Source organism: Ambystoma mexicanum, chromosome 8 (assembly GCF_040938575.1).
Source record: "Ambystoma mexicanum isolate Mex_15411 chromosome 8, UKY_AmexF1_1, whole genome shotgun sequence".
Classification (NCBI taxonomy): domain Eukaryota; kingdom Metazoa; phylum Chordata; class Amphibia; order Caudata; family Ambystomatidae; genus Ambystoma; species Ambystoma mexicanum.
The window spans coordinates 1,191,389,488-1,191,416,699 of NC_090929.1; the positions used below are offsets into that span (position 1 = coordinate 1,191,389,488).

Sequence of the window (27,212 nt, forward strand, 5' to 3'; positions counted from 1 at the left end):
GAGGAAAAGGAAGGCACAGTGGGCAAGTGAGCCTGCCCTGAGGGGGAGATAAGATTAGAAAGGCGAGGGAGGAGTCTGTCAAAGAGAAGGTTGAGGACCCTGAACCACGATGGTTCCAATTGAGGTTGACATTCATGACTCTCTAAATGGTGAAGAAGTCAAGAAGTACCTCCCAGCGAGTGCCACCATTAATGGAAGCAGAGGCAATAGGGGAAAGAAGGCCGACCATGTAGCAAGTCCATAGGTCAGGTGAGTTAACGAAGAAGAGGATGTCGGGGACGGTCTCTCTGGTAGAAGCCGTGACGTAGGTGTCTCCAATAGGAACTAAAATCGATTATCCAGCAGGGCTGGTGAAATGCAGCACAATAGACAGGCTAAATTTGACTTTAAAGCAGGGCAGGTGACACATTCAGTTACTGGCAGGGCTAGATGAGATGAAGAACAGATCAGGTAAAGTGAGAGGTAGCCAGACCCGGTGCAGAAAGAGAAGCGAGTAAAAGGAGCTGACCCTCAGAAGAGTGTTCAGGAGTCCATCTCTCACCGTTGGTCCAGGTAACATGGTTGTTTGCCTCAGCCTCCATGTGTGTGTGGGATGGTGGGCGGGGGTGTAGGAGAGGACCCCCAGAGACCTAACAGACCCGGCAAGACAGCAGACAGGGGCCTTTGTCAAGCCTTGGTTGTTTGGGCCGGCTCCCGCCTCCCGGTTGCATTGATTGGCCTTTCAGGAGCAATGGCAACCATTGGGAGAGTGAGTGAGGGCTGGCCATGCAGATTATTCAGTGTGAATGAATGAATGCGGCCATCTTGCAGGGCCCGAACACACTGAGGCAATGGGTAGAAGAACAAGTTACTTATCTTACCTGGTAACGTTCTTTCGATGGGATGTGCCTCCGATGCATTCCACATCTTTGACAGTAATTACCACAGCTGTGCTGCTTCGGAAATCTTTTTCGGCGTAGGCGTCCTGCGTCGATGACGTATATACGCTGCCCTCGAGGGCCTCCATCGATGATCGACGTCACTGGATGTTATATCTAGGACGCACAAAGCCTCAGTTGTAGTTTTTTCCCCAAGAACGTGTGGCACCAATCTCCTGCCAGTATGAATACAGAAAGCCTTGCGGAAACGTAAGTTGCAATCGCATAAGAAATTCTGTAGCGGGGCAGGTAGGGAGGGTACGATGTGGAATACGTCGGAGGAACATCCCATTGAAAGAACGTTAGCAGGTAAGATAAGTAACTTTTTCTTCAAAGGGATTGTGTCCTCCGACGTATTCCACATCTTTGACAGACTCTCAAAGCAGTACCAACGTATGGAGGTAGGAAAAGAATTTACAAATGCATCAATTTAGAATGCCCAATCAAATTGCAGAATAGAGGACTGCCTTACCAAAGTCCAAATCCTGCCCATGGATAAAGTCCAAGGAATAATGTTTCACAAAAGTATGGACAGAGGCCCATGTGGCTGCTTCGCAAATATTGTGAAAAGGAACACCCCTCTGTAGTGCAGTGGAGGCAGCCATACCCCTAGTAGAATGAGCCCGTAAACCTACTGGAGGGTCTTTTCCCACCAAACGGTAACACTCAGAGATCGTCAAAATGATCAATCTAGATAAGGTCTGCTTGGAAGCAGCCTGACCTAAACGCCTTCCAGCATAACCAATAAAGAGCTGATCGTCCACTCTGACCCGGGACATCCATAAGAGATAGAAACTCAAAGCTCTCCTAGGGTCCAACCTATGGAGCCTCTCCTCTTTCTTACCAGGATGTGGAGGAGGATAGAATGCTGGAAGATTACCTTCTGGCTCAGATGGAATTCTGACACAACCTTCGGAAGAAAGGAAGGCCGCACCCTAAGGACAACTCTGTCCTTATGGAACACAGTGAAGGGTGGTTTGGCGGAAAGTGCCTGCAACATACTCACTCTCCCTGCGGAAGTAACCGCAACTAAAAATACAGTTTTAAAGTAAAGTAATAACAGTCGCAACAGACAAGAATGTAAGGGCTCAAATGGAGCTCCCATTAGGAACTTTAAAACCAAAACCAAATTCAAATCCCATCCTGGCACCTGGAAAGGCGACGGTGGAAAAACATTAGTTAGCCCTTTTAGAAACTGAGATATCAAAGGGATTTTAAAATAAGAACATTCCTCAGACGAGCGCTTAAATATGGACAGCGCCGCCAGGTAACTCTTAATGGTACCCACTTGCAGGCCCTTGTGGGCTAAAGAAAGCAAGAAAGACATAACCAAAGGAATGAACATTGGAAAGGATCCACATTCTGTACTCTGCACCAGTCGCAAAACATTCTCCAAGGGCAACGGTACAGAGTTTTCGTTGCGTGCCTTCTGGACGAAAGGAACACCTCCATCACATCCTCAGGGAGGTCCCAATCCTGGTAACTCAACCTTTCAGATACCAAGCGTGAAGGCTGAGGGACTTGACCTCTGGATGGAGAACCCGACCCACCCTTCCGTAAGAGCAGATCGTCTCGGTAGGGAAGACGACATGGAGGGCAGATGGACATGTTGAGAAGGTCCGGGTACCACGCTCTCCTGGCCCATGCCTGAGCAATGAGGATCATCCTGGAACCGAAACTCTAACCTCTGCAACACCTGCGGAATGACGGGGACTGGAGGAAACGCGTACAGCAGTGGGAAGAAGCACTCCACTACAAACGCGTCCCCTAGGGCTCCTCTTGAAGGAAATTCCTGCAAGAAGAATCTTTCGCACTTCGCCTTGACACTGGTGGCGAAGAGATCCACGTGCGGGGTTCCCCAAAGGGCGAGGATCTCCAACAGAACTTTTTGAGCCAGCTGCCACTCGTGAGAGACCCGGCTCTGCCTGCTCAGAGCATCCGCTGCCGCGTTTTTGTCTCCGGCCAGATGAACTGCCGAGATCGAAATGTCCTGCTTAATGGCCCAGAACCAGAGCTACATCGTCTCTCTGCACAAGGGGAGTGAGCCTGCACCTCCCTTTTTGTTGAGGTAGTGCATGGCCACTGTATTGTCTGTCATAATCATGACATTCTTCCCCCGTACAGACGGCAGAAAAGCCTTCAGGGCTAGCCTGACAGCCCGCAGCTCTAAAAGATTGATGTGGAGTCTGGACTCCGACAGAGACCAACGGCGGATGGCCGTCATCTCGTTGGCATGAGCTCCCCAACCTGCGAGGGATGCGTCCGTCACAATCGTTATCTCCGGGCACGGTTGCCAAAACGGAGCACCCTTCATCAGATTGCCTTCGACGGCCCACCACAGAAGATCCTGTGCGACCGAGGGCGGAATCTGAACGAGATCCGACATCCTGCCAGAGAACTGTGACCACTGCATATTGAGAGACCATTGCAGAGATCTCATACGCAGCCTGTCCTTTGGCACCAGGAAAATGCAGGATGCCATGAGGCCGAGCAACCTCAGGAACTCGAACGCCAGGAGAATCTGGGCACATTGAAATTTGTCCACCATCTGCAGAATGTGATGAGCCCTCCCCTGGGGAGGCGAACACAACCCCGGGGATGCGTCGAGCACTGCTCCGATGTCCTGGAGCCGCTGGGTAGGTGTCACATGGGACTTCTTTAAATTGAGGGAGAAGCCCAGCTTGTGAAAGGAGTGGCAGGTGAGGGACAGATGATCCAGGGCTTGCTCGGGAGAACGCGCCCTGATCAACCAATCGTCCAGGTAGGGGTAGATGAGAATCCCCCCTTTCCTGACATACACTGCCACCACCACCATCAGCTTGGTGAAGACCCTCGGGGTAAAGGTCAATCTGAACGGCAGGACCCGAAACTGAAAATGCGAGTCGCCAACCGCGAACCTCAGGTACTTCGTGTGCTTTGGATGAATCGGCACATGATAGTAAGCATCCTTGAGGTCTAGAGACACCAAACAATCTTGTAGCTGAAGGGCCCGGGGGACTTGAGAAAGGGTCACCATCTTGAACTTGTCCTTCCTCTGAGTTTGTTCAGCCCACGCAAGTCCATGATGGGTCTTAATCCCCCCAGTCTTTTTTCGGGTTAAAAAAATAAGGGGAATACCATCCCTTGTTCCTCTCCGCTACAGGCACCAGTTCTATGCCGCCTTTCTCCAGCAGGGATATGATTCCCTGTGCAAGGAGTGGATCCGGACGCTTCAAAGAGAGCTTCCGCGATGGATTGTCGTGAGGGCTCTGCCGAAAGGGGAGACAGTAGCCGTGGGTTATGCTCTCCAGAACCCACACATCTGAAGTAATGGCTAGCCATTCTCCAAGATGCTGCGCTGGTCTGCCCCCAACCGGCGAACCATGGGACATGGCCTCATTACTGAGCGGATGCAACAGGCAACTGCCCAAGCGGCTTTGGCACCTCGAGTACCTTGCTTTCCACCTCCGGTACTCCTACGGTGGCCCCTTTGACTGACATCTCCTCTTGATCTACCAAAGGAAGAGTAGTACCGAAAGGAACCCCCCCCCCCATTGCTGTCCCCTAGGACGAAAAGGCGGAGGTTGTCGTACTGCAGCACTCAAGGACTTCCCTGCAGCTTTGGAGGTCTGCAACCTCTCAAGGCTCTCGCCAGCCTTGCTGCCAAAAATATGGACACCATCAAAGGGCATGTTGAGAAGCTGGGATTGCACATCCGGAGCAAACCCCCGACTTCAGCAAACACGCAAAGAACAAGTTACTCTCTTACCTGGTAACATTTTTTCGATGGGATGGTCCGACGACGTATTCCATATCTATGATAGTAATGACCACAGCTTTGCTGCTTCAGAAAATCTTTCGGCGTCCACGTCCTGCGTCGATGACGTCGATACACTGCCTCAAGGACTTCCTCCGACGGCACCAGATGTTATAAGTAGGACGCACGACGCCCGTAAGCCTCAGTTATAGTTTTTTCCCCCAGAACGTGTGGCACCCATCTTCTGCCAGTATGACCACAGAAAGCCTTGCGGAAACATAAGCTGCAATCACAAAAGAAATTCTGTAGCGGGGTAGGCAGGGAGGGAGCGATATGGAATACGTCGTCGGACCATCCCATCAAGAGAACGTTACCAGGTAAGAGAGTAACTTGTTTTTCGAGGGGATTGGGTCCTCCAACGTTTTCCATATCTATGACAGACTCCCAAAGCAGTACCAACGTAAGGAGGTGGGAAAAGAATTTAGAATATGCAAATTTAGAATGCCCAATCAAATTGCAGAGCAAAGGACCGCCTTGCCAAAGGCCAAATCCTGCCCATGGATGGAATCTAGGGAGTAGTGATGTACAAAAGTATGGACCGAAACCCAAGTGTCTGCTTCACAGATGTTACAAATAGGAACACCCCTCTACAGGGCAGTAGAGGCAGCCATACCCCTAGTAGAATGGGCCCGCAAGCCTACCGGAGGGTCCTTACCGGCCAAGCGGTAACATTCAGAAATTGCCAAGATAATCCATCTAGACAAAGTCTGCTTAGTGACAGATTGTCCCAAACGCCTTCCAGCGTAACCAATAAAGAGCTGATCATCCACTCTGACCCAGGGCATGCGTGAAATGTAGAAACTTAAAGCTCTCCTAGGGTCTAACCTATGGAGCCTGTCCTCGTCCTTTCCAGGATGCGGAGGAGGGTAAAATGCCAGAAGAATGAGCTTCTGGCCCAAATGAAATTCCGACACCACCTTCGGAAGAAAGGAAGGACGACAACCCTGTCCTTATGAAACACAGTGAAGGGTGGCTTAACTGAAAGTGCTTGTAACTCACTCACTCTGCGAGCAGAAGTGACCACAACTAAAAATAGTTTTCAGAGTTAACAGTCTCAAAGGGCATGAATGCAAAGGCTCAAACGGAGCACCCATCAGAAACTTGAGAACAAGGTTCAAATCCCAACCGGGCACCTGGAAAGGTGACAGAGGGAACACATTAGTGAGCCCTTTCAGAAACTGAGAAATTAAAGGAATTTTAAAATAGGAACACTCTTCAGACGAGCGCTTAAATATTGACAGCATCGCCAGGTAACCTTTAATGGTACCCACTTGAAGGCCCCTGTGGGCCAAAGAAAGCAAAAAAGACAGAACCATGGGAATTTCACATGCAAAAGGATCCACATTCTTAACCCTGCCCCAGTCGCAGAAATTCCTCCAACGGCAACGGTACAGGGACTTTGTTGCGGGCCTTCTGGCCGAAAGCAACACCTCCATCACGTCTTCAGGGAGGTCCCAATCCTTATACCTCAACCTTTCAGAAACCAAGCGTGAAGGTTGAGGGACCTGACCTCTGGATGGAGAACCTGAGCCACCCCCTCCCGAGAGAGTAGATCGTCTCGGTAGGTTAGACGACGTGGAGGGCAGATGGACAAGTCGGGAAGGTCCGGGTACCACGTCCTCCGGGCCCACGCCGGAGCAATGAGGATCATCCGGGAACCTAACCTCCGCAGTACCTGCTGGATGACGGGGACTGGAGTAAACGCGTACAGCATTGGGAATGACCACTCCACCACGAACGTGTCTCCTAAGGCTCCGTTTGGAGGAAATTCCCACGAGCAGAACCTCTCGCATTTCTGGTTGACACTGGAGGCGAAGAGATCCACTTGAAGGGTCCCCCAAAAGGCGAAGATCTCGAGGAGAATCTCCTGAGAACTCCCACTCGTGAGAGATTGCGCTCTGCCTGCTCAGAGCGTCCGCCGTCTCGTTTTCGTCTCCTGCCAGATGAACTGCCGAGATCGAAACTTCCTGCTGGATTGCCCAGAACCAGAGCTGCATCACCTCCCTGCACAGATGCAGTGACCATACCCCCCCCCTTTTTGTTGAGGTAGTGCACGGCCACTGTGTTGTCCGTCAGGATCAGGACATTCGTTCCTCGCACAGTCTGCAGAAAATCCTTCAGGGCTAGCCTGATGGCCCTCAGCTCCAACAGATTGATATTGAGCCTGGACTCCGATGGAGATCAGACCAACGACCGCTGACTGTCAACTCGTTGGCATGAGCTCCCCATCCCGTGAGGGATGCGTCCGTCACGATCATCACCTCCGGCCAGGGCAGCCAAAACGGAGTCCCCCCTCATCAGTTTGCCTTTGTCAGCCCACCAAGAAGGTCCTGAACAGGGTCTGACATCCTGCCGGAGGACTGAGACCACTGGAGCTTGAGTGCCCATTGCAAACATCTCATCCGCAACCTGGCCTCTGGCACCAGAAGAATGCAGGATGCCATGAGGCCGAGCAGTCTCAAGAACTCGAACGCTGGGAGAGTCTGGGCAAGTTGAAACTTGTGCACTATCTGCTTAATGTAAGGAGCCCTCACCTGGGGAGGAAAACTGCCCCAGGGACGTGTCGAGCACCGCTCCGATGTACTGGAGCCTCTGAGTAGGTGTCAAATGTGACTTCTTTAAGTTGAGGGAGAAGCCCAGCTTGTGGAGGGAGTGGCAGGTGACTCACAGATGATCCAGGACTTGCTTGGGAGAGCGCGCCCTGATCAACCAATCGTCCAGGTTGGGGTAGACGTGAATCCCGCCTTTCCTGTGGTGCGCTGCCACCACTACCATGAGCTTGGTGAAGACCCTCGGGGCGGAGGTCAATCCGAACGGCAGGACCCGAAACTGAAACTGCGAGTCGCCAACTGCAAACCTCAGGTACTTCTTGTGCTTCGGATGGATCGGCACATGAAAATAAGCGTCCTTGAGGTCGAGAGACACCAACCAGTCCTGAAGTTGAAGGGCCTGGAGGACTTGAGAAAGTAAATCTTGAACTTGTCCTTGCTGAGGAGTTTGTTCAAACCGCGCAAGTCCATGATGCATCTAAATCCCCCGTCTTTCTTGTAAATAAAAAAATAAGGGGAATACCATCCCTTGTTCCTCTCCGCTACAGGCACCAGTTCTATGGTGCCTTTTTCCAGCAGAGATTGAAGTACCTGCGCAAGGAACGGATCCGGACTCCTCAAAGAGAGATTCCCTGGTGGATTGTCTTCAGGCTTCTGCCGGAAAGGAAGACAGTAGCCGTGGGCTATGATCTCCAGAACCCACACATCTGAAGTAATGGTGCGCCACTCTGCAAGATGCTGCGCCAGCCTTCCCCCAACCGGTGAACCATGGGACATGGCCTCATGACTGAGCTGAAGCGGCTGTGGCGTTGCCTGAGGGCAAAGAGGCAACAGCCCGAGTGGCCTTGGTACCTCGAGTACCTGGTTTTCCACCTCTGGCACTCCTACGGTGGCCCCTTTGACTGGTAGCTCTTCTCGCTTTACCAAAGGATGAGTAATAACGAAAGGAATCTCCCCTCCATTGCTGTCCCCTAGGACGAAACGGCGGAGGTTGTCGAACTGCAGCGCCCAACGACTTCGCTGCAGCTTTTGAGGTCTGCAACCTCTCAAGGTTCTCGTCAGCCTTGCTGCCAAAAAGATGTTCCCCGTCAAAGGGCATGTTGAGGAGCCGGCCTGCACATCAGGAGCAAACCTGCATATCACAGTGCTCGTCGCCATGGACCGGCTGACGCAATCTGCCATGTCCAAACCCGACTGAACGGCCTCCCACATAGCATCCTTGCCATCCTGAAACAAGGCAAGGAAACCATCCCGCTCATCCCCTTCGGGAACATGTTCAGCAGCCAAGGAAACAGTTCCACAGAGAGTGTGTGAAACGAGACAAGGCACAAATGGAGTTGGCCGCCTGAAGCGCCATACCCCCTGCAGAAAACAATTTTTTTGCCCAGCCGTCAAAACGCTTGTCGTCCCCATCAGGAGTGATAGAAGGGTACTACTGGCTGGGTGGTATTTTCGCGGCAAAGACTTGCTCACTGCCGGGAGACTCTCCGTAGCAGTCCAAGCCGCCGCCACCCTCCTCTGTAGAGCCATATGAAACAGCAGTACCGGGTCAGTTGGTGGACCAATGTCGAGGATGTCCGTAAGGTCATCCTGAACAAACTCCCCTGGAGGAGCAGACCATCCTAAGTACTCGGTGACCCGTGACATAAGGCGCCAGTACGAAGAATCTGCATGAGTGCCAGGCTCAGGCCTACAAAATTCCACCTCCGGAGAGGTGGCCAGCCCACTAGCATCATGCAGGGACTGCCTCAGGTCCTTAAACTGGCTATGGCCCGAGACAATCTCGTCAGGCACCGTGTCAGGCACCATGCCATCATCAGAGCCCTCATCCACCTCCGAAATGAATTCCAGATGGCGGCAAGAAGGCACAGAACTGGAACCAAAGCCATGCTTGACCTTGGCCAGCGCCTTTCTAGGTGGTTCACCCGAGCCACGGGGTACCCCCGTCGACACAGCCCCGAAAGGCGTTGAGTGAATCGGCGCCGGCATCGAGAGAATCGGTGTTGACGACAGACGCGGCGCCAACAGCATCGACGGCGTCAACACATGCCTCGAAGGCGGAGCCCCGAGCGTGTCCCTCGACATCCTGGGCACTGACGGCATTGAAGACTTCCTCGGAGGCGGAGCCTCGAGAGAGTCCGTCAACGACCTTGGTGCCACAGGCATCAATGTCTTCCTCGAAGACTGCACAGATTCACGCGGTCTCGAGCGCGTCGAGGACCGGGACCTGGACCGGGCAAGCAGAGAATGATTTCCCCATGTCCGAGCGGGACCTTTCCTGCGAATTATGACGACCACCCGAGCCCGAAGGCGTGCGAGCGGCGTCTCTCGGCTGATCACGACTGACCCCACTCGGAGGCGCAGACGGACCAGTGCCCTGCGATTTGAGAATCGCCAACCTTTTCTTCCCGAAGGAAGCCCATTCCTCCGGTGTCGCATGCTTGGTGGGGTAAGCGACCCGCCGATGGGCGGAGTCCTCGGATGAGGACGGGGAAGGCGACCGATGACGGCGCTTCCGGGAGTGGCTCGAAGAGGCAGAGAAGTGGCGATACCGACTCCGGGACCGAGACCCACTGGACTTCCGACGACGATGCGGAGAGTCACCCCTCGAGTCGTCTGTCGAAACCCCCGCAGACCTCGACTTCCGGGGCTTTCGACGTGAGCGACTGGCAGTCGACACAGTCATCCGTGTCATGGGCTTCCCCGAGGAACCAGAGGCAGGCGTCGTGCGAGTCTGTGACCGACATCTTGGACCCACAGTCCCCGCACTTCTTAGAGCCCGGACGCGGTGTGGAAGACGAGGTAGACATCTTCACAAATAAATCTCACAAATAGGTTCGAAGAACCGAAAAAGCAACAGAACTCCAAAGAGTCGAGTCGAGATTCCCGAAGCGAACACGTTCGCGGAAAAAACAGAACTGAGGCTATGGGGGCGTTGTGCGTCCTACTTCTAACAACCAGTGACGTCGGCTGTCGGAGGTCCTCGAGGGCGGCGTATCAACGTCATTTCCCCCCCCCCCCCCCAGGGGGTCCGGCCTGTGGCATAAAGAAAAACATGTCTCTAGGACTTTGCTTCAATTCTTTATAAAATAAAGTCTCTTCAAGTATCCCTAGATGGCCATGACTCTCCCGGCTTGGTCTGGACCCCTTTGATTCCGGGGCCTCCCAGGGGTCTCTGGTTTTATATCCCCTTGTGGAGACTTCACTGTCTCAGTCCAGATTGGACTGTTTACCGTTTTGGCTTCTTGGGCACTTGCCCTTTATGCTTTCAGCCCCTCTCACCATTTCTACTATCTGACCGCATCTCTGGCTGTCAGCCCCACATGGGCCGCTTCTTCAGCCCGGTCTGCAGTTATGCAGGTTCTCATGCCGCCTGGGGCCCATCTATGCCCCAGCCCCACCTCTCGGGTCTTTCATCTCTCACCCCAGTTTGGGTTATGTGTATTCTCATTGCATCTCTGGATGGTGAGGCGGATGGACATTTCCTTCGCACACTAGCTTGGGGTAACTCCCAACCAGTCCACCCTCTTCTTGGTTCCACAGGTATACCACACGTGCCTGTCTCGCAGTGGGGAGGATCCTCGATGGAAGCACAGCAGCATAGGACCTTCTTCGCTCTAGTCTCCCAAGTTGGTGTGCAGGCTTAATTTCTTTTTTTCGTTAATGCCAGAACTTTCATGCCGGTTCACGTAAGCGCTGGTCAGCCACGTTTTAGGCGGCCTCGTCTCTTCTCAGCATGGGCCGAACTTCTCCAGCTCTTGGCCTGGTTGCAGGGAGCAGCGCATTGGGGGCTTCCTCAGCCAGCCACATTCCACGCCGTATGCGTGGGATGGCTCCCCACAGGACTGGCCCTCCTCTGCGTCTTGGCTCTGCAGGCTTGCAAGCTGCACTCCAGCTCATTCTCTTAATCTTATTCATGTAGGTCTCACTATGCCTTTATATCCGTCTCTGAAGGGAGGAGAACTCCATTAGTTCTGTGATGTCCACAGCACAGGGTCAGCAATCAAACCAGGCAAAACATGCTCAGAGTGATCTGGTACAATCTACAAATAACCAATGAAGACATTGGCGTTCTTGAGATAAGGGAGGGTGATATATTCCTGCTAAAGGATGGCCTGTCCTCTAACGGGATTGGGGGAGGGGGAGAGGTAGATGCACTATAGTTGGATACCACTTGTCCTGTACCCTAGGTGGTGTATAGCTTAGTGGGCCCACCTGCTTAGTCCCAAAGGGCAGGCTCCACCTTGGAGAGAGGCGAGAAAGACCCTGGATTCGTCAGACCACTTGCATACAGTTTTTACTTGGGCACAGGCAGATGGAGCGAAACCAACAACGCTGGAACACTGGAGGGAGGAGGAGGGGAATAAGAAATCGCAACAATGAACAACTGCACAGTGTGGAAGAAACAGGCTTGAAAACCACACAGTGTTGGAGGCTCCTGTTTATCCGTTGCTGAGAGAGAGAATGGAGGGGTGAAGGCGGTGGCAGTGCCTGGAGGGGCATGGATGTGTGCGTGCCTACCTATGTGCTAGAAAAAGGATCTGGTTCTTTCCCCATTGGACAGGAAGTGCAGAGATGGAGCAAGAGAACATGATGTCAAAATACTTTGTTTTTCTGTGGTACCAGCGTTAGTGGCTTCCATGACATATGCTGCCAATTGCCAGTTTTAGGTTTTCATTTTCTTACAAGCTACACATGCTTGCACAGCATTGTCCCAGGGTAGGTACGGATTGTACTTTAGGGCAGAACTAATCTGAATTTTCTCCTTTGGGGTTGTCGATGGAGCCGGTCACTGTCGGCATTGAAAACCTTATTCTTTTGCTAGCTCCATGGTTGCTGTATGGTTTTACGAAACCTCACATCTTCAGACACGTATAGGTTTGAAGAAAAAAAATAAACAGGAGGGCATCTGTTCGAGGAGCACTGTGAGTAGTTGCAGAGATAGTTTAAGAATAGTGCGACAGGAACACCCCTGTTGATACCTACATTTACTTTTGAAATGTACAACCTGTAATATTCTGGACCAACCACTGGATGTTAGGACATGTAAACAGACATTACCCTCCCTAAGGGTTTGGGCGTAGCGGGACCTCACACGGAGCGGCGGCAACTCCTCGGGGGGGGACATCGACTCCCGGGGTACAGTAAGAAACCCTCTAAAATCTGTAGTCTCAAGTTATATGGGGACCACAGGATTCTTTAAGTGTTAAAGCCTTTTTGAGTGACTGACATTACTGCTGAACCCTCCTCAAAATTGACAGAATATAATCAGAAGCCGTCTTGTTTCAGAGAACTATAAAAGCAACTTAGTCCTCACACCTGGAGGAGTCTCTAGGACACAGAGCGGAGCGGCATGGGAGGAGACGCTCAGAGTGGACGATGGAGTGCTAGACGAAGACTGTCTGAAGGTGGTACTATGCAGAGGACATGGTGGACCCAGAGACCTGGAAACGCCACCTAACCCAGGAACTCCATGCTGAGAGACCGAACAAGAGTGAGAACCGGGAGCACCAGCAAGGTCCAGAGAAGGCCACCACAACGAAACACAAGCAAAAAGCAGGTGGACACAAAAGTCGCAAACATCACAGACCCTCCTTGGCAGGAGTACAACGGAAAAGCAGGTACACTGGCCACTCGGGAAGAAGGGAAGGGGCAGTTGATCGCTACAAGGAGGGGAGAAAAATCCTGAACCCTTTTTCGGCCAAGAAGCCCAAAAGCAGACTAAACCGACTACATCAGGACCAAGGATTCCTCCGTGATATAATCCAAATGAAAGCAGGGGGGAGATAGGGGGGGGTAGGGGGGTGGAGGGGGTGGGTTCTTGAGAGCCCGAGCAACATGGCGACGAGCTAGAGGAGCTCCGGCGCCTAACACTGACATGACAAAGTGATGATTATCTTCATAAATCCAACCTGCTGATACACAATGCGGGGGACAGCTACCAAAGCACACAGGACATTACCAGCTGAAGCGAAGACAAGCTGGAGCCCCCATTCCGCTTAAAATCACAACCAAAAAAGGCAGCCACGCGGCCGTAACCAACGGCCAACTGCAGCCAACGAAGTTAGATGCTCGCCTCTGCGCCCCGGCAGATGCCACCCAGTGCAAAGAGTGAGGCTGCTCAGCAATGATCACCTCCTCCCAGCTGAGCAGGGCCAGACAGCTACTGAGCCGAGTGGAGCCCCCATCCCATAGAAATCTGCAACCGAAAAGTTAGATCAGGCAGCGGTTGCTATCAGCCCAGCACCCTACCAACTGTAGCCTCCAGTGAGGGATGCATGCCCTTGCTTCCCAACGGGCGTCGATAAGTGCGAGACAAGAGGCTGCCCGGTGATCTCCATCTTCTCCCTACAGGGCAAGGACTGACAAAGGCGGGGTGTACACCGACCACAACGGGGCACCCACCCCAGCAGCAACGTGCACCGGAGCACTGAACGGAGGAGGAGGAGGAGCGTTGGAGCGCGAGGACACCTCCCCCACCCCCGCTCCAACCAACAGATCGGGTGCTGAAATCTCCAGTCCTCGCTGGAGAGTCCCCCCCAGGCAGGAGAAGCCCACCGGGTGATCGTTTAAAGCAACAGCTCTTGGGGGAATGCGGGTGGGAGGCTGAGGATTAGAGAGCAGCGCAAGGACCCGCAATCTGCTAAAGCACTCTACATACAGGCTGATAACTGAGCCAGATTGCACTTAGCACCCTGCAGACCCCACGCAGGCCCCTGGATGGCAACCACACCTGACCCCTGAGGGATGAGCACCTCATGCAGTCCACCCCCAACGCTACAGAGCCTGCGAAGGCGGAGGAACCCATCAATGTGACGCACTAACCGCAGCGTATATTAAGCACAATCAATGCAGTACACTCCAATGGGCACAACCTAACGGCTCTGTGGGGCACCTCACGCAATACCGGTCGTACAAGGAACAAGTTACTTACCTGTAACTGTCTGGCATGGATTCACATACTCATGAATATTCTCCGTCGTCAGGCTGGGAATCCTGGGTAAAGAAATAATCAGTTTCATTTCTGTACCATCTTTCTCCTAACAACCAATCACTGGTCTCTGGGTCATACTTCCGCAGCCAATGACTGCCCTCAACCTAAGACCCCTCCTCTGGCAGCCATCTTCAGATATGGTAGCACGTAAAGCGGCAGTAGGACTAAGAGAAGAGCCGCAGAGGGGTAGGCGGGAGGGTTCGCATGTGAATCCATGCCAGACCCATGCGGCAGAACAACAGTTACAGGTAAGTAACTTGTTCCCTCTCCAGCATGGGGTCTGGCATGGATTCACATGCTCATGAATAAAGAATAAATAGCAGAACACACATGCACAACCATGGTAGGTGGCAAGGCTAAACATTAAGCATCTCAACATTAAGCATCTCTTACCGCCTCACTAGGCTCACCTTCAAGCGAGCAGGTTGCGCAGGCTCCTCCCTAGAATCCCTGTAGACGCAGTAGAACTTTGTGAAGGTGTGCGTCGACCGCCACGTAGCAGCCCTGCAGATGTCCAGCAGGGGCACACCAGACAGGAATGCTGTAGTTGCAGCAATCGCACTGGTCGAATGGGCTCTCGGATGGCCAGGCAACGGTCGGTTTGCCAACCGGTGACAATGGGTAATGCAGCCGGAGAGCCACCTGGAAAGGGAAGCCTTGGAGAGGGCCTTCCCATGGTTCACAGGGCCAAAGTTAACAAAAAGTTGCAACGTCTTCCGGAAACTCTTTATGCGGTCCACATAGAACTTCAGCGCTCTAGCTACATCCAGCGAGTGCAAAGTCCTCTCAGCCGGCGACGAAGGCGTCGGGAAGAATACAGGTAACACCAAGGGCTTGTTTAGATGAAAATCCAACAGCACCTTGGGCATGAAGGAGGGGTGCATCCGTAGCACTACCATCGTCTCGGGGAATGTCAAATATGGAGGTTTACAAGAGAGGGCCTGGATCTCTCCCACGCGTCGTGCAGAGTGATGGCCACAAGAAAAGCTATGTTCCACTACAAAAATTTCAGTGGCGCCGCATGCATAGGCTCGAACGGAAGATCCATGAGCCTAGTAAGCACCACATTGATCTCCCACGCCGGGGCCAGATCCTTCACTGGCGGAACAAGCAAAATAGTCCTTTGATGAACTCCTTGACCAATTGATGCGACCACAGAGATGATCGTCGAGGAGATCTGGTGTAGCGGGAGATAGCTGTCAGATGAACCTTGATGGAAGCATGAGCCAGTCCAGCCTTGGCCAACGACAGCAAATATGGTAGTACCTGAGGAGCCGTGACTCTTAGAGGCTCGATCTTCTGTGCACGGCACCAAACGGCAAACCTTCTCCATTTATGTCCGTAGCTTTTAAGGGTAACCTATGCTCTGGCCTTGGCAAGCACTTCCTTGCAGTCCGCTGGGAGATCGTAGCCCCCAAATTCAAATGCCGCTAGGACCTGCTCACGATGCATCATTCCTCCTGGAAGGTCTGGAGGTTGGTAAGCCCCTCCCTGAGGAGATAACCATGCCTTGGAGGGCTACCATGTCTCCCCACCTTCTCTGCGAACAAGGGAGATGGTTTTGGTGAAATGATAGGCATCTTCTCCGGTGTCTTCTCGATGGGCTGAAAAGAGGACTCCCTCCTGGTGGGCAGGGATACTCTTGCCTGCGGGGCCATGCCCTGCGGATCCACCTCAGCAGTCTTCGCAAGGGAAGCCACCACCCCTTCAATGGAAGGTTGGGCCTTCGTCAGATCTAGCTGGGCCTTCACGGCCTTGGTCGAGCCCACGTCCTTCACCTTAGAGGGAGGGTATGAACCCGGCTCCCCCTTGGCCTTCTCCGGAGGGCGTGTCTGGGTCTTCTCCAAGAACTTGCCCTGATGGTCCGACTTCCTCTTCTTTGAAGATCTTGAGCGTTGGCTCATGGCTGAAGCTGTTGGGGACGCTGTACTCGCCCTGACAGCTGAGGAACCTGTTGCAACAGCGCTCCCAGTGGCAGGACTCGCGGTGCTTAGCCTTATGTTGGGCCCCCATGGGATGAGCACCCTCAAAGGTCTTAGAAGACTGCTCAGCTTTCTTCTGGCCCAGGGAGGCATGCTGCCGGGACTCACCCGAGCAGGGGCCTTCCTGCATCCACTTGTTGAGATGCCTGCGCCGATCGCTCAGCGTGCGGGGCACCATGTCCTGACAAAACGCACAGTCATCCTCCGCATGCATCAGGTCCGAGTGCAGGCGGTAGAGGCACAGGGAATGGCCTTCGTCCGAAAGAATGTTTCGCAGGCCGCAGCCTGGGCAAATCTTGAACAGGGGCGCCAAGTCCTTCTCATCCGCTATGTCCACGCGACGTAGGCCTTGCAGAAGCTTCTGGAATTCTCAAAGAAGTAAACTCTTGAGGGGCGCTGAAGAATCCGAAAACGGGTCCCTGTTAACTGGAAGGTAAATCGACGGAGCTTGAGGCTTGAATGACCAAAAAAATTGAGTAAAACTATAAGAAAAAGTGCAAAACGCAGTAAAAGCTCAAGCCAAGCACGAGGACTCCAAACACTTGAACGTGCAGTAAAAATCTGAAGATGGCTGCCAGAGTAGGGGCTTAGGTAGAGGGCAGTCATTGGCTGGGGGCAGTTTGACCCAGAGACCAGTGATTGGTTGTTAGGAGAAAGACAGTTCAGAAACTAAACTGAAAGTGATATTTTCTTTACCGAGGATTCCCAGCCTGATGACAGGGAATATTCATGAGCATGTGAATCCATGCCGGACACCATGCTGGAGAAACTAAACTACCCATTAAGCCTCAACCTTATGTAGACCGCATATTGCCTCCAACCGCATCCAAGCTGTAGAGGAACCCGAACAAGGCCGGAGACGACACACAAGCTGCGACAGCTGCCACGGCCAGGCGCACAGGCCCTTCATACCACAGAGCAGTAACCAGACCCTGCGCCTGAAGCTGCCACAATCCGCTCCTTTTCTTCGGCCCCTAGTGGGAATGCTACAGCACACTACTGCTCCATCTAAACAGCCATCCCCTTGAGGGGAGAGTGGAGCCACGACACTGCAGCGATCTGCACGGAAATTACCCGCAATGGAGGCGCAGATCTAAAATCAACTCCAGGCGCTCCTGTAGGAAATGAAATTCATTGGCCAAATGACGCACAAGACCAACAAAATCGTACAGGACATCAAACAGGACCTGCAGGATGTTCAAACAAGACTCAATGCACAAGCAGACTGGACGACGGATAATGAAGAGTGAATCAGCTCCATGGAGGACAACACTGCATCCATGGCAACAGATGACAACGGTGTGATTAAGTAAGTGCAATGCCTGGGCGCAAAGGTCGCGGACCAAGAGAATAGGTCGACATGCAACAACCTGCGCCTGGTCAGCCTGCCCAAAAACGCAGAGGGCCTGGACCTCGAGACCTTCACCTAAGACCTCTTGCAGGACAAGCTAATGCTGCCTGATGCACGCTCCATGATTGAACACGTGCACCGAGCTATCCCCAAACCTGCGCCGAGCGATCGTCTGCAGCCCATCACCATGCACCTATTGAACTTCCAGCATAAAATGGCCATCTTGCAAGTATATCGAGCGACGGCCCCCTACATGTAGAGGGTGCGGAGTTCAGTTTAGTTTAGTTTATTATTTGTATAGTGCCGCCTGGCCCTGGGGCATCCAGGCGCTTGAGATGAATACAGCAAAATGAATACCACAAAACAGTATGATACAGCATGGTCTTGGGAAGACAGTACCATAGGTTTAGGGTATTATCAAGCAGTTACAGGTATACAGATATCACATAGCATGGTCCATAGGTGGATAAGAACATAGCATTTAGAGCATTATCACACAGTTAATGTACAGACCGATTTACAAATTTACAGGCCGAGTGCATGCTAATAAGGTAGAGCTATGCAGTTTACATTTCTTTGGACAGTAACCATGTTTTGGCGCTGTGTCTAAATCTGTGAAAGGACGGTTCTGATCTAAGCTCGAGTGGAAGTGAGTTCCAGAGTTTGGAGGCAAGCACGGGGAAGCTAGAGCCACCTGCTTTTTGGAGTTTGTATCTCGGGATATTTAAACAGTGTGTTTGAGCTGATCTGGTAGGACGAGCTGGGGTGTGGTGAGTGAGGTTGTCTGATAGGTATCTAGGTGCTTGTTTAGCTAGGCATTTATGCGTGAGTGAGAGGGTTTTATAGTCTATTCTTTGTGGTATAGATAGCCATTGGCAGGTGCGTCCGACGTCAGATATGTGTTCATGTTTGGGTATGTACAGGGCTGCCCGCAGGGCGTTATTTTGCATAACTTGTAGTTGGTTAATGTTTTTTCTGGCTGGTGCCCATGTATAGAGCATTACAATAGTCGACTTTGGAGAGGACTAGCGCTCTAGCTAAAATGGTGCAGTTGGATGGTGAGAGGTAGGGTCTGCTGGCATTGATGAGCTTACAGGTGTAAGCAGTGACGATGAGATGTAATTGATCTGTCTTGTCCGTGTGAGGGAGGAATCGAGGTAGATTCTTAAGGTTGTGACGCTGTTGGAGATGGTGATGTTATTGCCGTTGATAGTGAATGCCTGATAGAGTTTGTCGAGTTTATTAAGTCTGGGTTGGGATCCTAGGAGAAGAAGCTCAGTCTTGTCGTCGTTGAGGCATAGGCCATGCTTGGCCATCCATTCTTGGATAATGGAGTAGATGTTAAGAGCAGTGAGGTCAGTGGAGTAGTCGCCTGTTAAAGGGATCAGTATTTGGGCATCATCTGCATAGTTGGTGTAGATGACACCCAAACGGTCCAGTATGTCAAAAAGGGGTTTCGTAAACACATTGTATAGAGTGGGGAGACGCAGGAGCCCTGTGGGACGCCACATGTGACTGGGGCTGGATTGGCAGAGGCTGTGGGTGCGAAGACTCATGGATCTGTTGTTCAGGAAGGACTGGATCCATGCGTTAGCATTGTCTGAGAATTTGGCTGCAGAGGATAGATGTTTGCAGAGGATGTCGTGGTTGACCAGGTCGAAGGCGGCCGATAAGTCAAGGAGGAGAAGGAGGGCCAGTTTGCCCTTGTCTTTAATGTTATCCATCTGTGTCTTAAGGTCAATCAGGGTGGTCTCAGTGCCGTGTTTGGGGCGGAAGCCTGATTATCTAAGTGCTAGAAAGTTGTTTTTCTCAAGGTGGTTCTGTATCTGGAGGTAGGCAGCTCTGTCAAGGATTTTTAGGAGGAAGGGTACAGTCGTAATGGGTCTATAGTTGGTGGGGCACTTGGGTCTAGTGTGGGTTTCTTAAGTAGGGGAAGAACCCACGAGTCCTTGAGAATGTTGGGCACTATGTTGGATGTGAAAGATGAGTTAATGAGGGATGGGATAAAGGGAGCAGGTTGTTTGGCTGCATCTTTAATGACCGGGGCCGGGCAAATGTCGCCTTGGCATTTGGACGGTTTTAGTGAGTTGATTATTTCTTCAACCTCTTTGATGGTTATGGTGGAAAACTCGAAAAGGTTATTGTCATCATTTTGTGGGGTGGTGTGGGTATGTACCCAAGTGGTGTTATCAGCGAGGGTGAGACTTTCTTTCTTAGTCGTGATTTTGGCTTGTAACATATCAATTTTGCCTAAGAGGGCTTCCTGTATGTTCGTGCACCAGTGGATGTCTTTGTTGCATGTGTCGGGAATGGGGGATGGTGATTCGAGATCTCTCAGGATGTTGAAGAGCTCTTTGGTATTGGATTTAGCGTTGCAGATTCTTTCATTGTACATATTTTGTTTTACTGAATGATTGCTGTCTTATAGATGTTGGAGGCCAGTGCGTAAGATGTCTTGTTATTGGTGGATGATGACTGTTTCCATGCTAATTCTGCTCGTCTTTTGGTTTTGCAGAGCATTTTTAGTTCGTGGGTGAACCAAGAATTGAGATGTGCGTGTGGTTTGGCTTTCCGTAGCTTGAGTGGTACTATGGTGTTTATAGCCTTAAGGATGGTTGTGTTGTATAACTCTGCTAGTTCAGTAGGGTTAGTCATGGTAGGTGAAAAGTCGTTGATGGGTTGGAGTAAAGGGAGGAGTTTCTCTACTGTGATGTTTTTGTTACTTCTTGCGAGTGTGGGTGGAACATTAGGAGGAGGCCCAAGTGTTTGAGTGTCTTTGTTGATGGTGAAAGAGAGGAGGTGGTGATCAGTCCAAGCGCATGGTATGTTGGATAGGATGGTGGTGTTGCAATTAAGATCAGCTAGCCAGTCAAGGATGCGACCTTTGTTGTGTGTGGGTTGTGAAATATGGTGGGTGAGTCCTAATTCTGAGATGGTGTTGGCGATAGTGGTAGCTTTGTCATCTTTCTCATCGTTGTAAACTAGATTAAAGTGTCATAGGATAAGTAGTCGTGAATTGGGTTTGGTATTGTTGGAGAGTAAAAGGGCTATGTCGTCATAAAAGGATAGTATAGGGCCTGGCGGTTTGTAAATGAGGTGGATGGTGATTGTGCGGGTTGTGGATAGTTTGATGGTGAGTAGTTCCGCTGAAGGGAGGGATTGGTTTTGTATGTGCCTTATGTTGATGGAGATTTTTGCAATAATGGCTACTCCACCACCTTTGGCTGTTTGTCTGTCTGCACGGTAGATAGTATAGTCATTGGGTATAGCTAACGATAGAGAAGGGCCAGAAGCTGGGTGGAGCCAGGTCTCTGTAATAGCTATGAAATAGAGTTCATTGAGGGAGATGATGTCGGCTATGTCTAGGGCATGGGCGACTACGGATCTCGCATTGAGTGCACCTTTGATAGTTTCGGTGGTAAGGCATGGTTTTTTGATGGGGGTGCGAAGGGAGGGTACGTTCAGGCAGGGTGTGATCTGGTCTATCAGAGGTATATTGTGTGTGCAATGAGAGGCAGATTTGGGTGAGGTTCTGTTTTGTTTGTGGCCTAGGTTAGGGAGGGTCGTAGTTCTAGATCTGAGTCGGGCGAGTCTCGATGAGCCTGTGCAGGGGTAGGAGTTGCTGGTAGTAAGGTTTGTGAGGGTAGGAAGGCCAGAAGGTGTAGTCTGTAGCACTTTTTGGAGGCTGGAGGTATCTGCTATACAGTGAGAGTCGATGGTGGAGGCAGGCTGGAAAGGGTTGATTTTAGGTAGAAAGGGGGTGGGGCAGGGTATGGGATGATATCTTGGGCAAGCTGGTCTGCTGAGGCCATTGGGGTGTGAGAGGAAGTGTAACCTTGTACAGGGGATGTCATGCGGGACCAGGCAGAATGGGAACATAATGAGTAAAGTCTAGGTTAACATCTGATTTAGAATTGGCCCGGGAATTTCAGTACTCCTATGTCAGTGTGATTGGGAGTGACTTGGCACAGTGGTGCTCATGTGAGGATGTGCAAGTGGGTAGAGATTTCTAATGCACACTTAGGTAAGGTCAGAGGTTGATGCACAATCATAAGGTAAGAGCTGGGTTCAGACTGATGCACATTCAAGATACTAAAAGCTCAATGTATAGTGCTAAAGGTGCTAATGCACAGTGGAGCTAAGATGCACAATCATGTGAAGCACTGGATTCAGGTGGGTCTCATCTAGATGAGTGCAAAAAAGATACTAAAGCATAGTACAATCAGGAAATGTTAATGCACAATGGTGCTAAGGTGCACAATCAGGTGAGAGACTGGGTTAGCAGTTAGTGGGCAATCAAGATACTAGAGCCTAGTACAATCAGGTAAAAATGCTAGAGCATATTGCATTTAAGGCGAAGTATGCGCTCGTAGAGCATGGGTCTACAGTATCTCTTGCTTGGAGGTAGGCGGACGGAAAGCAAGTTAATACACTGTCTTAAGAGTGTGGATGCAGTAAACGCTGCTCAGATTGAGGGCAGTTGGGATAAACTGAGTCTGGCGTGATGGGGGAGGTGGTGTTGGCAACGGTGGCTTGCGGAATGAATGCAGGGAGAGCGAGGGCATAGTGAGGCAAGTGCCTATATACATAGATTACAAAGGGAGTATACACACGTTAGCGTAATACATTACTTTACAGCAGCTAGAGCCATGAGATTGCGATCAACTGTCCAGAGGTGGTGGTGTACGGAAGTGTCCTCGGGGTATGCTGCTTGCAGTTTTCAGGGGAAATTGCAAAGTCTAGCGAGGCTTACCCGCTATTATGCAGAGTCCTGTGGCCCGGGCCTCGGTAGCCTCCGGACAGGCTCCAGACAGGAAGTGCCCCTTGTGGAGGAGCTCCTTAGGGAGGAAGCCGGCGTTCGCCTGTCAGCGCGTGGTTGGCCCTGATGAGCAGGGGCTGGGCCAATGGGATCAGGCAGCTCGAATCAGGTGGTCGCAGAGAAGGTGCCTGCGGCCATCTTTGATTAGGAACACCTCGTGTGTTCAATGGTGGCCACAGAATGTGGAGATGGCGAAAAAGAGATTAGGGCTCGAATCGGAGCCTGCAAGGATTTTATCCTTGCTAATTAAGAATAATGCTGCTGAATGCAGCGCGCTCTGTTTCGGAGGGAGAAAGGTGTCAGGGACTGGAATTAGGCAGAGATGCCTACCTTAAATCAAAAAAGTAGCTGTAGTTGCTGGCACACTGCTCCTGCAGTGTTGGGTGCTCCTGCACCTCCAGGATCTTCAACGACTACTCCCTTGAGGTCTCTAGGCGCAGAAGGGGGTGCAACCCTGTATTTGAGGCTCTAAAGGGATAAGAACATCGGCACTTCCTCAAGTTCCCGGCAACATGGTGCAATCAATTCGACAAGCAGTGGCACTCGTTCGAGGACCCTGAGGGTGCCTGGCGCTTTCTAACACAACAGTACCTCGTCTCAGGGGAGCCCCCCCCCCACCCCAAAAGAGTACTGGCTGACAAAGCTTCAGCGGCACAATATGATTCACAACTACAGACGAGCACACCCCTGTACTCATAATAGCGGGGCACACCTGACAAAAATGATTTTCTACACGGTGGGGGGACCAAGATCCGCCTGAGGGACTGTGTTGCCGCCTGGACATCGACCAATGCGAGCGGCCATGGGCAGGCCGGTCACACGCAACAGACAAGCTGTCCCTACCCGATGCGGACCTATACCGTGGATTCTGGATTAGAGGATGCAATAAGCACCAAAGTCATACCCCCCCCCCCCTTCCATGGCTTCACAGACATTCCCAATGTTTGTTATGTTTATGATTGATCATCAGAGCCACGCTCCCGGTTGAGGGAACAGTGGCATGCTAGAGGGTCAGTGTGGGCCCTGCAACCTTCTCCGGCTTCCCTCAAGCATGGGCTTGGTTTGCCTAGTATTAGGTCCCGGTTCTGTGGACAAAGTGTTACATTGGTTGTTCAGTTTGGGTGTTTTTTTTTATTTTTGAGGTCGAGTATTGCTGCTCTTGGGGAATTGTCCTGGTCTGATCTCTAAGGTGGCCTAGGGGCTGAAAGGTCGACCAACTACGCAAGATTTAATATATGCCCCCCCCCCATTGATGCGATAACACCCCCTCTCACACTCATATCCCTCAATGTTCAGGGGTTGGGACACACGATCAAAAGGAAGAGAATGCTCAATCTAATGCGAGACCTGGGGGGGATATCATTTTCCTACAGGAAGCTCATTTAAATGGTGCTGAGTCGGAGAAGTTGGGTGGGTGCTGGGAGAGAAGAGGTGGAAATTTACTCCCCTTGCCAGGGGAAGCGGGGTGTATCCATTGCAATTCACAGACTGGCCCAATTTCTGATGGGGCAGGTGATGGTGGACAGGGGAGGCAGATGCACCCTGGTGCAGGGGCGGATTGGTCTGCAAAATATCACTCTCCTCAACATCTATGCACCCACGACCGATTCACCAACCTTCTTCTCCCACACCTTCGCCAGATGTGCTCAACACATGGTGGCGCTGCTCCTCATAGGGAGGGCGGGGTGTATCAATGTAGCACTGGCCCCACGGTTGATCATCAGCATTCTCCCACCTCCCCTCAGACCATGACCCCCCGCCCCCCCAAGAAAACTTGTCGCCCTGCAGGCCTTCATGGCTAAACTCAAAGATGCCTGGAGAATCACACGCGCGCGCGCTCCCCCCAGAGAGACTACACATTCTACTACGCTAGACATGAGAGCTTTCCAGACTAGACTATTGGCCCCTTCCCTCTCATGCCCTTCACCTCTTACGCTCTTGGGACATTGTGGCCACCACGCTATTGGAACACAACCCGGTGGTATTATGTATCAACCTGCCAAACCCCCCCCAGATCCCCTGCAGGAGCCAACTCTGGCGCCTGAACCTAAGAGTGCTGGGCTACCCCGACTTCAGAGAACATCTATAGGGGGACAAAGATATATTCTGGCAAACAAACCTAACGAACAATGCAGCAGTGTGCTGGGTTGCGTATAAGGCGTACCTTCGGAGTTGGTGCATTTCTAGGTGGTCATTCAAATTAACTGGGGTAAGCAAGAGGAAAGGCTGAGGGCCGACATCCTGGGCACCGAAAGACAGCACAAGCACACCCGGGGCCCACAGCCGCTTGCCAGACTAAGTAAACTTAGGCTGGAACTGAAACGTGTGACCACAGATAGAACCCAGAAGTCCTGATCTAGCTAGTCGCAAACCTACTACAATGAGGGGGTTAGGCCCCTGCACCTAATGGCACTGGCCTTGCGTGGTAGGCAGACAGCTCAAACGATAGACTCCATTCAGGACTCAGATGGGAACGGCAGAGCTGCAAGACCGGACGGAATCCCCATCAACCTCTACAAGGGCCTGGAGAACCGGCTAGCACCCATCCTGGCAAGGCGGTGTTTGTGGACGCTGCGACGCATGGCCACCTATCAAAATCCATGCTTGACACCAACATTATCGTGTTCCACAAAAAAGGGCGAGATCCAAAGGAGTGCGGCTCCTACTGCCCTACATCGCCGATTAACTTGCTCAATGATGGGGTACCCCTTCCATTTGCGGAAGCTCAACGGTTTTCGGGCATGGGCAAAGGACACTGGCTCCAATACAGGACCATCCGGACAGTCATTTGCAAATACACCACTGAGGAGTCCAGACAGGCATCACCAACAGCGGGCAGACTAGAAATGGGTCAGAACCTAAATTACCAGGTTACTCACCGTAGTGACCACCTTACTCCTAGTCCATAGTCCCCTTTCCTCCATACTAGTGGGACATCTCTCCGTCCTGTGGGACGAGATCGGAGCACTTTGTAAAAAGCATCAACATTTTTCCAAAAATGTGTCCTTCCTCTCTATCCTGGGCTGGGCCCGGAATGCGGCCGTAACCCTGCCCACCTTGGCTCCGCCCCGCGCATCGCCCCTCAGTCCTTTTCTCCGCTCGATCGGGGCCGGACGCACTTGCATCCTTGGAAGATTTTCTTCCCCTTTTTCCTCTCTGGCTCTCGCTAGCGTTCGTCTTCTAGTCTATGTCTTTTAAATTAGACTTTCCAGACTGTTCTTCGTGTCATCGTCGCTTCGCGAGGGCGGATCCCCATCCTCTTTGTTTAGAGTGTTTGGGTCCGGAACACTGTTGGGACTCCTGTTTTTACTGTGACTCCCTTTCGGTCCGGGCTCTTCAACTTCGGTTGGAACGGTGGGAGGAGGTGTTCCGACACACTCCTCCATCTCATTTTCAGGCGTTCATCGACGAGAAGAAGAAACGCCTGGTAAGTTCTTTACTTTTCAGAGCACCCCGGCCGGGGGATACCTTCCCGGGTTCCTCTCGAGCCGGGAGGGGCGTTGATCGCTCTGTCACCGGGGGTTCGCCCTGAGGTGCCTGTCGGGCCTAATAATTCTACCTGAGTTTTCTCCGAGGGTCTCCGTAAGGGGCCTGTGTACACCGGAGTAACTTCCGAGGCGCCTCCTGTGGGGTCTGTGTGTAGACCCAGTTCTGCTGAGTCACAGGGTACCGGAGCTTGCTCTGAGGCCTCTCTTTCGGCTTCCCTCAAAAACAAGACCGGGGTGCGTAATATTTGTTACTTCTGGAAACTCAAAATGCCAGCGTTCAGCATCATCTTTCATATTTCCCACTGGCAGTATGGAACCCCATAATGAAAAGAGAATCCATATCATTACTTGTTTTTCTTCATTTAGTAATCAGATTATCTACGATTCAAACTTTTCTTCACTACTCTCATTCCTATATTAAAGCACTGCTTCAAATTCCATATCAGGGGCACATACTGGTTTAGCACCAATTCATTCACTCACTGGAATACTACTGATCGTACTTGAAGGGTGACAGCTGGTAGCAAACAGTACCAACAAACATTTTTCGTTGAAGGAATAAATAAGTGACACTTACTTAATATAAAAAAAACACATACCTTTTTCATTATCGGTCGTTGCTTGTGAAAGAATTCCACTTTGATATCTCCGCATACTGGCAAAGGCTGAGGAAACTCAAAGTGCATATATCGGTCTTCACGCCTTGTTGGGCCAGCTGTGGAAGTGAATATCTTAACCTTCAGCTGATAGATTACGAACTGGGGATCTGCGTGATACAAGACAGGATGTAATTTCGAAGGCAACATATTTCACAAACTTATGTTACGTGAAAATAACATTTGGTTTAATACATTTGATAGTTTAACCACTCAGTTAACGTGGACTAGATTGTTGTAGCACATGAAGATTAAACATATTTCTATATACTATTGGTATAAGTTTATAAAGTAAGCACAATCCATTCAGAGACATGGATAGGGGAATACAATGATGTAATATGCCCAGTCATTAAGGAGGATGAATAATGTTTGCATAAATTCACAGACCTGTAAAAAAAAAAAAAAAAAAAAGGAGGGAATGAGAAAATCTCTAGGCTTATGGAAAAGCACAACGCTAAAGCATTCTGTCTTCGCTTTTCGGATCAAGTCATTGTTGCTGCACAAACTGATCGAAACCGATCAAGCAGCTATTAGGCCATCATCCCATTGGTATAATGTGATGCCCCGAAGGAACATTTTGTCTTTACATATTTAACATGTCATACATAAATTTACAAAGTTAAAAGGCAGGGGTTACATACGAACCTCAGGATCATG

General features: G+C 51.3%; 1 protein-coding gene across 2 annotated transcripts in view; it reads right to left on the reverse strand.

Moving 5' to 3' along the window:
* The window catches only part of PTEN (phosphatase and tensin homolog), a 791,199-nt gene that overhangs the window by 268,192 nt on the left and 495,795 nt on the right, over positions 1–27,212 (reverse strand). For both annotated transcript variants that reach the window (XM_069611282.1, XM_069611283.1), the window contains exon 7: positions 26,496–26,662. In XM_069611282.1, the coding sequence (XP_069467383.1) occupies positions 26,496–26,662 (167 nt within the window). The remainder of the gene's footprint in view (positions 1–26,495; positions 26,663–27,212) is intronic.